This window comes from Cebus imitator, unplaced genomic scaffold (assembly GCF_001604975.1).
Source record: "Cebus imitator isolate Cc_AM_T3 unplaced genomic scaffold, Cebus_imitator-1.0 Scaffold391, whole genome shotgun sequence".
Taxonomy (NCBI): domain Eukaryota; kingdom Metazoa; phylum Chordata; class Mammalia; order Primates; family Cebidae; genus Cebus; species Cebus imitator.
Window position 1 is genome coordinate 1,657,657 of NW_016107706.1, and position 12,665 is coordinate 1,670,321.

The 12,665-nt window shown below is 43.5% G+C and overlaps 1 protein-coding gene across 1 annotated transcript in view; it reads right to left on the minus strand.

Moving 5' to 3' along the window:
* Positions 1 to 4,593: 4,593 nt before the first annotated feature.
* The window catches only part of EXOG (exo/endonuclease G), a 29,786-nt gene continuing 21,714 nt past the window's right edge, over positions 4,594 to 12,665 (minus strand). Inside the window, exon 6 of the mRNA XM_017508387.2 lies at positions 4,594 to 7,363. Coding sequence (XP_017363876.1) covers positions 6,902 to 7,363 — 462 coding nt within the window. The 3' untranslated portion in view covers positions 4,594 to 6,901. The remainder of the gene's footprint in view (positions 7,364 to 12,665) is intronic.

Below are 12,665 nucleotides of genomic sequence, written 5' to 3' on the forward strand. Positions count from 1 at the left end.
TGCAGGGGCCTCAGAAAAGAGTCAACTCCATTATGTGCCTGCCTCTAAAGAGTTAGCAGGGCACTGTAGGGCTAAAATGAGTAAATGCATGAATGACCGAATTATAAGGCAAATTAAAATAACTGCAACAATCTTGAGGGGGGAGGTGAGGGTAAACATTAGATTGGAAGCTGGAAAATCTTGGTAAATTCCTAGAGTTTGTTTCTTTGTTTCTGAAATGAGATGAATTGCACCGATTCAAATGGTGGCGTGCATAAGCTCTGATTGGAAAGCGCTTTGCAAACTGCAAAGCACTGATAGGCTCAAAGGGCTGGTAGCAACACATCAGTCTGAGGATTTGGGAAGAGACTGAACCATTTCCACCGTCCAGAGGTCAACACCATACTGAGGTCTGGCTCTGTCCTTCACTCTCTCAGATCAGGATGACATTCATCAGTCACCAATAATCATTCTCAAGAATCCACAGTAACTGGCTACCATTTAAGAGCTTGCCAAACTGCATATATTACCTTATTCAATCCTCAACCAATGCTGCAGGTCCTTCTCAACCTGATTCAGAAGGATGAAGTCAGTTGTCCTCAATCACCCTGCACTGGTGAATAGAAAGATGATTAAGCGGGACCCCAAGTCCCCACAGCAGCCTCCCCACCCACTGCTGGTGTCCAAAGCATTGACCCAGCCATGCCATGTGGACCCAGAGATGCGGCAGGCGCTCTCCCTCTCCCAGTGTGACTCACAGGCAAATCGTGATGGAGACCCACTTCTGCACAGGGCAATCAGTTCCGTGTTTTTCTTTCTAAAGAAACAGAAATGGGCTGAGCAACTTGGCTCAAGCCCAAAATCCCAGCGCTGAGGTAGGCCAAAGGTAGAGGATTGCTTGAGGCCAGGAGTTCAAGACCAGCCTGGGCAACAGAGCAAGAACTCATCTTCAGAAAAAAAAATTTTAATTAGGCAGGCATGCTGGTACATGCCTGTAGTCCTAGCTACTCAGGAGGCTGAGGCAGGAGGATCACTTGAGCTCAGGAGTTCAAGGTTAGAGTGAACTACCATCACACCACTGCACTCCAGCTTGGGTGACAAAGTGATACCCTGTCTCTATAAATAAATAAACAAAGAAACAGAAATGAAGTTAATAGAAAATATCAGAGCACATGATCACATGAAACTTGCTGGGCATATGAAGTGGGTTGCCATGTAAAATGAGTTTTTTACCAAAGGGATCTTCCGTGGCTCTGTCTTGTTCAATGTTTTTAACAAACACATTGAAGGCTTGTTTATCCAATCTGCTATCTCAAAGCTGGGATGCATAGCCAACATGTCAGATGGCCAAATCAGGATCACCAAGAATATGAACTCACTTGAAGACGGGTAGAAACTGTAACAAGATGAAATCTTAACAGTTGGGCATACATAAAATCTCACATTTGTGCTCCAAAAATTGGCTATGTAAGTGCATAATGGGAAAGTGATCTGACAGCAGATCTATCATGTGAAAAGACTGGAGGCAGTTAGTCGGACCAAGTTTCACAGGAATCAATGGAATACGGTGTGAAAAGTGGAGTGTCCCTGAGAAAAGCGGCCAGTCTCCTGGACTCAATTGAGGACTGCTATCACTGCGTCCTGAATGCCTTGCCACATCATGAAGCCATATAAAATCACGATGGTGAAAGGTCTGAAATTCATGAGCACCTGAACGCGAAATGAGATGCCACGTGTCCTTATAAGCTGAATATCTCAGAAGGACTCTCAGGTGAAAGGAGGTGCCAGCCAGTTTTGCGTGGCCTGGAATGGCAGTTTGGGCCTGTCATTGATGGGTAGGAATTACAAGGGAAGGTTTCAACTTCATCTTACGAAGATCTACTATAAAGAAAATTGCATCGTAGGGCCCCAAAGGGATAGAAAATACTCCCTTAGAGATACTTGGAAGCTCGAAGACCACTTATCTGACAAAGGACTCCTGTCCAGTGGCTGTATGTACTGGGAGAGGGTGGAGGTATAGTAAAGGCCAGTCTGGCTCCAAACCCTGGTTGATCAGTAGAATTACTAGTGTTGACCATCTAGAAAATACACATTCCAGGCTGAGTGCAGTGGCTCACGCCTAATCCCAGCACCTTGGGAGGCCGAGGTGGCCTCAAATTACTTGAGGCCAGTTCAAGACCAACCTGGCCAACATGGTGAAACCCCATCTCTACTAAAACTATAAAAGTTATCCAGGTGTGGTGGCACACACCTGTAGTCTCAGCTACTCAGGAGGCTAAGACAGGAGAATTGCTTGAGCCCAGGTGGCACAGGTGGCAGTGAGCCAAGATCACATCACTGCACTCCAGCCTGGGTGACACAGCAAGACTCTTTCAAAAAAAAGAAAAGAAAAGAAAATACTGATTCCAGCCTCACATCAAATCTATAGAATCAAAACCTCAAGAACAGTTGGAGAATTTATTTTTTGAGGCAGATTATTGTAGATTGAGACTAGTTATAACAATATGAACCTTGATTGAAACGTACATTTAGGAGGAAAAAAACTGTTTAAATGACATTTTGGAACGCCCAGGCAAATTTTAATAGGCACTGTTTATTAGATGATATTGCATTCCGGTAATTTTCTTAGATATGATATTTTAGAATTATTGGGGAATGTCCTTATTCTTAGGTGATACAAGCTGAAGTATTAAAAAGGTGAAGCGTGCCATGTCTATAATTTACTATTTTTTTTAAAAACCAGCAAATTACTTTTAATAATTTTGAAAAAAGAGAAAGCACATGAGACAAAATTTGGGGTGGGGGGAAATCACTCACTCTTTCAACGTTTTTTGTGGGCTTGAAATTTCTCAAAATAAAGTTGTGGGGGGGACTACGCTTCTACACTATTCTAATGTGAGCCAAACATGAGACTCACTGGACAAGATAACCTCTGCTATCCATCCAGCCTGACAGCCAGGTGCCTGATGTCTGAAGCGGTCTGCGTTCTTTGTGGCTTAAAGAGCTGGAAGTTCGATACTGGGGTGGTGCCACAGCTGAGGCTAAGCCTTGCAGTGACACTAGGCCACAGTGACCCCCAGAAGGACCTGGCACACTCAGGGGCAGTCCACTCCTTGGCCACAGGTGGCACATTGAGGAGCAGGAAAGAGAAGCCCATCGGCACCCCCACTGTCATGAACTGCATGGGGCCCATGTCAACGCAGTCCATCTTGTTCGGCCCTCATGACCTGAGGTTTGCTCCCTGACAGTGGAACTACACTAAAAAAAGGAACGCTGGATCCCTGATAGACAATCGCTAAGAATGACAACACCCAGGACAGCATGCCAGATGGAGGTTAGCCATGGAGACCGGCAGGAGCAGGAGTTTCACACCTGATGTGAGCCCAGCCCTGACCAAATCCACCAGAACGAACTAGAGTGAGCATACAGGAGGCACATGGAGCTGTGCCAGGTGGTGGAAGGACAGATGGGTGAGGCGAATGGAGTGAGCTGGGAACAAACAGCAGAGCCTCAGTACAGGTTAGCTTCAGGGACGGGCTGCTAATGGGAAGTTCGGGACTCCTGGAGCTGATGTCAATGACACTTACGTACTCACAAGGATGAGGCCAGAGGACACAGGTAGGTGACATGGCAACCTTCGGTCATTCCAAGGACAGAGCACAGCCTATAGCTCTAATCAAAGGTTTGAAGAAAAGACAAAAGTTTTCCATTGCTTGAAGGTCAAGGTACGAGGGGCAGAAATATTCACAGGTATTTAATTAGGGGGCTGGCACCCGTTCTCCTAACCTTTGCAATTTTTTGTATTGCTACACACAATAGTGGTGAAACAGCCTCAATTCAGAGACCAGAGTTCGGAATTTCACAATGAAGGTATCACTGAGGGAGAAGAGAAACTTGGGATGTGTGTTTCCAGCAGAAGAGCCTCCCCAGACTGGCACTTCCTCTACCGCAGCCTTTCCCTCAGACCAGGGACTGAGGGTAATGAGAACACAGGCAGACACGCAGGCTCAGCCTACGCTGATTCCGAGTCCAGGGTGATCGACAGCCACACTGCGGGGGCTGAGGCGATATGACAGGAGGAGAATTCTGACCTCTAACCAATTATTACAAGTTTGTTTGGGGAACTCCTTTTTTTTCTTTTTTGGACAGAGTCTTGGCCTGTTGCCCAGGCTGGAGTGCAGTGGCACAATCTTGGCTCACTGCAGCCTCTGCCTCCCAGGTTCAAGCAATTCTCCTGCCTCCGTTTCCTGAGTAGCTGGGACTACAGACATGCACCACCACACCCAGCTATTTTTTTGTAATTTAGTAGAGATGGGGTTTCACCATGTTGGCCAGGATGGTCTCAATCTCCTGACCCCGTGATCCACCCGCCTCGGCCTCCCAAAGTGTTGGGATTACAGGCGTGAGCCACCGCACTGGGCTGGGGGAACTCTTAATGAAAGTGTTGAGACAATTCAAGCACCGTTACATACTAACAAATTTTTTCAAAGTCTCCCTGATTTGCAAATCGTTTAAATAAATAAATAAATTTTTAAAAGTGAGGACTGGCAGACTGCAACTTTGTATTACAAGCTCTTACCTCCATTTATCACAATGACTGGGTGGCATCTTTCAAAAGAAATAAAACCCTAAGAAACTTTATTAATCTAAAAATAGAGATTCTACCAACTAGGTGAAGAGACAGGAGCAAGAAGAGCAGGAGCAGCAACTCCAAGGCTGCCAGCAATGTGGCTCAGCACAGAGCACAGCCACAGGGGCGCTGGGAGCCCGCCTCTAGAGATGGGCAGCAAGACTGATGCCACAGAGCTGCCCCTTACACTCCTGGAGAAACAACCAGGCCCCACAATCACCTCTCCATTGAGAAGAGAAAGTAACACATTGTTTGGTCACAGTGACATTTTGGCTCTACATTCCTGGGGAGAGGAGAACTGGCACAACTTAATGGGAACAGTGTGATAAAACAGAATGGCACTAATCAGGCTACTGTGTTCTGACCCGTCAACTTTTCTTTTTCACCCAAACAAAAGAGCAGAACAAAGCCAATCATTACCATCTTACCTTTATCTGGAAGCCTTGGCATTTCTCTTAGAACACACACACCACAAACTCTTTCTTGTAATACCGCTTGGAAGACAGCAGTGGTATGATGGATTCAGACAAGTTCTTAAGCCCCAAGACTTCTGACTGACAATATTCAGGATGGTCCATGAAAGGACTCCATTTAAACCCAAATAAAGAGATCTGGCTCAGAAAAGCAGCCACGATTTCCCCTAGGCATGCAAAATGCCTTCGGACCTTTGGCCCAAAGTACCACCTGCCCTATGCTAGGTAGACAAGCAGACGCAGAGTCAAGCAAATCATAAGCTGGTGACTTTGTGGGCAGACCTTTTTCTTTTTTTGTTGTTTTTTTTTGAGACAGCGTCTCCCTCTATCACCCAGGCTGGAGTGCAGTGGCACAATCATGGCCCGTCACAGCCTCGACCTGCTGGGCTCAAGTGATCCTTCCATCTCAACCTCCCAAGTAGCTGAGATTACAGGTGTGAACCACCACACCCAGCTAATTTTTGTATTTTTTGTAGAGACAGGGTTTCATTATGTTGCCCAGGCTGGTCTCAAACTCCTGGGCTCAAGCGATCCACCCACCTCAATTTCCCAAAGTACTAAGTATAGGCCTGAGCCACAGTGCATGGCTGTAGACCCTTCTTAGAGTCTACAGCTCACCTGGAAAACAAGAACACATCAATTTGGCAGTATCTGGTCACTGAAAGAAGTGTATCTCTGGAGGCACGTATGGGCTCTAACAAATTGCACAAAGTATTACCCTCTAATTCCCAAGTACCCACTCTATCTCTTTCCAAAGAGCTAAGGAGGGTTCAATTCAAAGGACATTAAAGTCCATTTGGCTTGCATAGCAGACGAGAAACCAGACTCTTCTTACCAAGCACGCCTCAGGCCCACAAATACCCACAAAAATAGGTAAATATTTCTGCGTCAAAAGCCACCATCCATGCTAGGAAAGATCTGAATCTGCCTCAGCTGTGTTTCTTCTCTTACATCTGTCTGCCTCATACTTTGTGGATGACTACTTTGGAAAAGTGAAACCTGGGTAAGATATAAGCTCTCCAAGCCTCAATTTTCTCACAGGTAAAATGGGGATAGTGGTATTTATCTCAGAGGGTCATTGTGAGATAACACATGTAAAGCACTGAGCCTAACATACAGAAACATTTAGTGAGCAGGTGAGTGCTTCTACATACAAGTACAGAAACAGCAGGTTCATGAGAGGAGAAAGAAGAAACAAATACACAGTGCATGTGGACAGGAACTACATAGAAGATTTCTAAAAGCCGCCTCCAGGAACAATTCAGGTCCTAGTGGGGAAAAATGTACAACACTGAGTTCTAAGAAGGCTGAGCAGATACATCAAAGACAACATATGGTTTGGAGGCATGAAACCAAACAATGCCTTCCCAATACTCTACACCCAGAGGGACACAAATGCGTGTCATCTTGACACAAGATCACCCCTCCATCTGCAGGTGTCACAGCTCCCTCAATAATTAGTTCCTGAGTCAAACTAAAGATTGTAGATCTTTCGTCTTTTGGGGGAATTTTTAGTCGTAAATTTAGGATTCCATCATTTGTTTAAAGCAAAGCCACTGGTAGCTGAGGGTTATGGTATGTGTCTGTAGTCCCAGCTGCTCAGGGGGCAGAGGCAGGAGGATTGCTTAAGCCCAGAAGTTCGAGGCTGTAGTGAGCTATGATTGCACCACTGGAGTCCAGCCTGGATGACATAGCGAGATCCGATGTCTTAAAGAAAAAAAATTTTTTAAAGCAAAAAGCAAAGCCACTAAAATATGTTAGCCTAAAGAGGGCATGCCTGCTCCATTACAGACGGTATCACACATCTTGAGAGTAAAAACTAGGAAGGCTTTCTTGTCTGGGTTCCTGACTGCTCCCTTGCTTTGAGTTCTTCTAGCTTCTTCTCATAGCGACTCATGAAGTAATCATCTGGTTCAATCCCTGCATTCTTCAAGTTTTCCAAGATCTTTTCCAGTCTGAGCACTGATCGGGCTCCCTCAATCTTTCTTGTGCTCAAGTACAAGGTGAACTCCTGGAAATCCAGGAGCTTACAGGTGTCCACAGAGCAGATATTCCGGATGTCACTAGTTCTATCCAAATGAGGAAAAAACACCAGTCCTGACAACTTCTCTAGGTCCTGGAGGCTCACTTGGAACTCAGTTAACTGGGGTTGGAAGCCGATGGCTTCATTGGGTACCACAAAGGCCCCTAGTGCCAGTGGTTCAGTAGAGACTGGGCTTCTGCGGGCCAGGATCACCTTATAAAGGTGTGAGGGGACTGCCACGTTGTCCGCACCAATCACCTAAAAACAAAGCAGCCATGTTAGTGATGCCAATTTGTGCTAGCAGTTCACAAATTTTTTCCAAAAAAACTTATTTAATGCATTGCTGAAATGTACTTATAAACCATCCCACTCTGGTCTAATGAATCTAAATTCCACTGCCAAAGACAATAAACTGACACAGAAATTCACAGAGAAGTCAAGTAGCTAACAGGTCAATTCTGATCACATTCTTTAAAATAACACAACCCCAGGCCAGGCATGGTGGCTCACGCCTATAATCCCAGCACTGTGGAAGGCCAAGGTGGGTGGACCACTTGAGGTCAGGACTTCAAGACCAGCCTGATCAACATGGTGAAACCCCATCTCTACTAAAAAAAAATACAAAAATTAGGTGGGCACGGTGGTGGGTGCCTGTAATCCCAGCTACCTGGGAAGCTAAGGCAGAGAATCGTTTAAACCCAGGAGGCAGAGGTTGCAGAGAGCTGAGATTGCACCACTGCGCTCCAGCCTGGCCAATGGAGCAAGACTCCGTCTCAAAAAATAAAAATAAAATAATGTCACCCCAAAGATAAGGGGTCACAGTCTCTGCTCTGTTTGTAGGGCAAAGGACAAAGGAATACCATGAGTGAGTACTAGTTTTTTAATCGACAAGAAAAGCTGTCATTTTCTCTTCATCTCATAATCAGAACTTCTGGTGCTCTACACATTCAAAGGTCACAGCTGCTAGCTTGGTACTCCCAGCTCTAGAAATAAAAACACGGCCTTAGTTGATGAAATTCATCAGGGAACTAAACAGCGTTTAGAGAAGTAGCCAGGTGCCACACCAACATTACCATCTCCAGGATCACTTCAATTAGGGCTAATTTCTAAAATTAAATTACGTAAGTGTAAATGCTGTTTGCTCAAAGTTTTGCATTTTTGGGCTTGTAACCAAAGAACTTCTAAACATGTTGTCCAATCAAACACTTTGAAAAGGTACCCACACAATGAAGAAGCCAGAGTCAGTGTGAGGCCTAGAAAACGTAACCTAGTTGTGTGGGTTGGGTGAAATTAATGAAATAACATTATTACAAAATCTTTTCAAATTTCCTCCCAATTGGCTTAAAAGCCTTATCTGTTTTCTGAAAAAGAAAAATCTCAACAGCTATTTACTTAATGGTCCCCAATAAAATGACATAATTCAACTAAAATATGCTCATGGTATTACTGCCCCTCCCGGGCCCTTCCCTGGTAAGAGTCAGTTTTCTTTCCTGATCACACAGGTCTGCCTGCAGCAAGAGTCCTTGCTGGGAGCCCAAATAAGGCAGAGACAAGACAGCTACAAAGGAAGTTTCTTTTCTGCTTTTTTCCAAGCTCCTACCTACATGGCACACAGCCTGGGAACTCCATGGCCATCTGCTGTCTGTCACACAGGAAGGTCCCACTGCCAAGACCAACTGCAGAGCATCAGGGAAGACCTATGCACAGGAATGAGTTCCTTAACCAAGTGTCTTTGAAGTTACTGAAAGTGGTTGGTCAGAGTGTGCTGCAGAGTTAAGTCTATGAAACTATACAAACTACAGACACAAAATCCCAGTCCTTACCCCAAAAATTCATTTATGCAGCTGGGAAGATAAACACACTCTTCAAAGCAGAAAATACTCTGAGAACCCTATGAAGTCTACAATTAACCCATAAATCACCAAAAGATGTTAATTCAACAATACAACTCAGAGGTCCTGTGCCTGGCACTGCTGGAAATACAGAAAAGAATATGCTTTAAAGTATATGCAGCTAGTACCTCCACTCAGGAAGCCTACCATCTAGAGTGGGAACCAAGACCTACAGCTTTCACTACAGGTAGAATGAGGTTAGGTGCCAATACAAAGCACAAATAACAGCACTAAGGGGACTGGGGGGAGGCTGGGGACCAGAACTGAGGGCACAGATGCAGCTGAGCCATAGTTTGCAAAGGGAGAAGGTGAAAGGGGCTTCAAGTATTCTAGGCGCTAGCTACGGATCTAACAGTTAAACAAAGTCTTGGTGCCACCTCGTGGATAATCCCTATCACTGCAGCACAGCTCATCTCAGATTCTAACCGTAAGAAGCCTTCAAGAACACTGAGTTGATTTTCTCTCCTCATGAACTACTCCTTGTCTACAAACAAACGGCAATTTTCAAAAATAATTAGCATGCCCATTGCTGCAAACTAGAGCTTCTAATCAGGCTCATTAAATTCCAGCCAAAAGTAAAGACGTTTGACATTTTAAGTTCTACAGCTTTACTTTATGGAAATGTATCATTTCTACAGGTGTTTAAAAACTCTTACGATTGCTAGGGGGCCTCAATTCTACTTTTGAGAAATGTCATGGACACAGAAATTCCTATTAGGAACCACAGGTGTGATCCTTCTATCCATGACCACCTCACAATATTTCAAAGGGGTAAAATACTATCCCTAGAACTACGGAGAAAAATAAAAACTTAGCCACCACTCATCTCTTTTCTGATTCAGCCTGCTTTGTTCTTAGGAAGCAAACATCCTTAATCTGTCTAATACAGGGACAGGTCCTAGTCGGATATTCAGAAAAAAACACTGTTTCTTCCTTGAATTTAAGACACTTAAAAAAAAAAAAAAAAGCGATCTTAAAATATTTTAGAGCTGTCTTCTTTAAAGACAACTCAACCTACATAATAATTTTTTTCTACTTTTGGAAAACTTGGGAGACTTCCAGAAATGTTTCTAAACACTAATAGAGGTTAGGCAGACTGGGAGCCCAGAGAGCTGGTCAGACCTGGCTTTGCCACTAAGCTGCAAGTCACGTCCACCATTTCCTGTTTCTTCATTTATAAAACACAGAATAGCTATCTCCATGGGTGGACTGCTATTTTCTGTTTTATAAATGCCTCTCCCATGGAATTATTATGAAGATATGATGACATGTTAGCTAAAAAAATTTTCAAAATCTACAAGACCTATGTAAAAAGCTATTGTAATGAACATCATTCAAAAGATACAACTGCATTTGGTACAAAAGACGGTTTTACAGGGGGATAGTGGGGAAACGTATAATGAAGCAAGATTAGACTAGTTACAAGTCAACAATTAGGTTTCAGGAGAGAAAGCAACTTGGGCACAAATCATGTCCAAAACAGGTCTCAAAGGCTTCACATAAACCAAGCCTAGTTAATCAGAGAGTCAGTAAACAACCCTTTTCATGTAAGATTTAGGTATGAAAATATAATGCAAAGGAAATCCTTGCTGCTGTTGAATTACCAAGACGCCCTGAACCCTCCCTACTCAAGACTGTAGCAAAAACTGGAAGTCAACTGGGAGTTAACCAGAAAATACAATGCATAAGCTGGCACTCATTCGCAGCCTGAAGCTAGTTTTCTTATACGCTGGCCTGGGCTTGTTCCCTTCCATCCAAGAGACAGAAATGACACTTTGCCACCACCACCTGTGCCACCAGCCCCAGAAGAGACCCACAACAAACAATACCACATTAAGCCTGCCATTTGTAAGGTCCTACATACAGTAACTGTGCCTCCAATAAACTATTAAGCAGCATCAAGAGGGAAAAATATGTACCTGCTAGAATCAGACAGATATATTTGGTTACATTCCCCTGGTAAGACAAAAAAAGAAACTCCAAAAATAAAACTAGAGGGACAGATCAAGAGACCAAGCCCTTAAAAAGTCATGCCAATCAAGTGAAAGAAAGAAAACACGCGAGTTTGATAAACAACAAATCCGAACTGGAGGGGGAGAAGGAACAAGAAAAGTGAGGGAGTCACAAGGTGTGGTAAAGTCAACAAGAATGTGGTGCCCGCTGTTTTCTGTAAATCCTCAGGAGATGCTTGTGCGGCAGCAGAAGCCCTGGAAGACGGTACGTCTCACGCTGCGGTACCTGCTCCGGGCTAAAGGGTAGGAGCCTGCTACGTCACGGTAGAACAAGCACCCTCTTTCTAGGCTGTCAGTGGTACTTGAAGATTTAAGGTAAGGGTAGGGAGACAATCAGTAAAATAATTTAACTTTCATTAAAACAAATAGATACGGAAATGAACAAAAGCGTTCCCTAAATATAAAGCAAGAGACTTAAAAATATACATATTACTCCTGTATCTCTTCAGGTGATGTCTCAAGACTCCTGAGGGCGCCTTTAATTTCCTCCCCTTAGGGTTAGTACAGTGGAAGTTTGCAAAGTGCTGCTATAGAACAACACAGATTGTTAAATATTTCGAACATTACCACCACCACCAAGTTCTAAAATCTGAAGCTCACTTTCTTGTCAGGCCATTTATAATGTCCACACCAGAATCTTCAGGTATGTCTCACTTGTCTGGAATCAATCTCTTCTTGAAACAGGAACATCAGAGAAAGCACATGGATGACCTCAGCTATAATAAAGGGGGTGATTCTGATTAGAGCTGTCAGATGACTCACTTCTGATAAAATCACTGCTACGAATCTTCCCTCAGGCTCACATTCACTCAAGTTCTATGATGATGTGATCCTTTCCTACATATTCTAACAGACATTTCTGCCTGGCTATAAGGAATCCTCCTCTTGGCCCATTTTCTGTTATTTTTGCATGCCAGCAAATATCACTTGTAACTGCTCTTTATCCACACCACCTTTTATGATCTGCTAACCTTAAGCTTTTGTATATGAACAGCACAGCAATTCGTTTACTATAAACTTGAGAGCTTCAGAGAATAGCACTATGAATAACTGGCAATTGTCAGACAGATTCACGTTTGGATGTCCTCTTTGACAATTACAAGCTATATGCCTCAGACTCGATCCTTAAAGTCTTGATTTCCTTGTCTATTAAAGAGAATAACCACTATTTTTTTGTAAGGACTGTAGTGCAGACTGAAGGAGACGCATATATAAAGCTACTTACATACAGCCTGGTATACCTGGCCCTCAATAAATGCTAGTTCGTTTGCTTTACTTCCTCCAAAGTAAAAACACATCTATACTTCATTGCCTGGAGAGAAAACTAAATAAACCCTTTTACTGGGTACAACCTCCTAAAATAAGTTTCAGAGTATAGTTGTAAGCAAGCAGTAAATGTTAAATGGCTAGATCTGAAAAAAACAAAACACTTTCCAAGCATTCTGAATTGCCATACATAACTGCAAGACATTCCCTTGGAACTGAGAATTCATGATTCAAATTATTCATTGCTTGACAGAAACAGATCAGTCTCTTAACATTGGGCAAGGCTGTGTCCCCATTCCCAGAATCATTAAAGGACATCATTTTATCCACATCATTTGTTATATAATAAATTGCCTATTTTTCTTTCTCTCTTTTTTTTTTTTTTTTTTT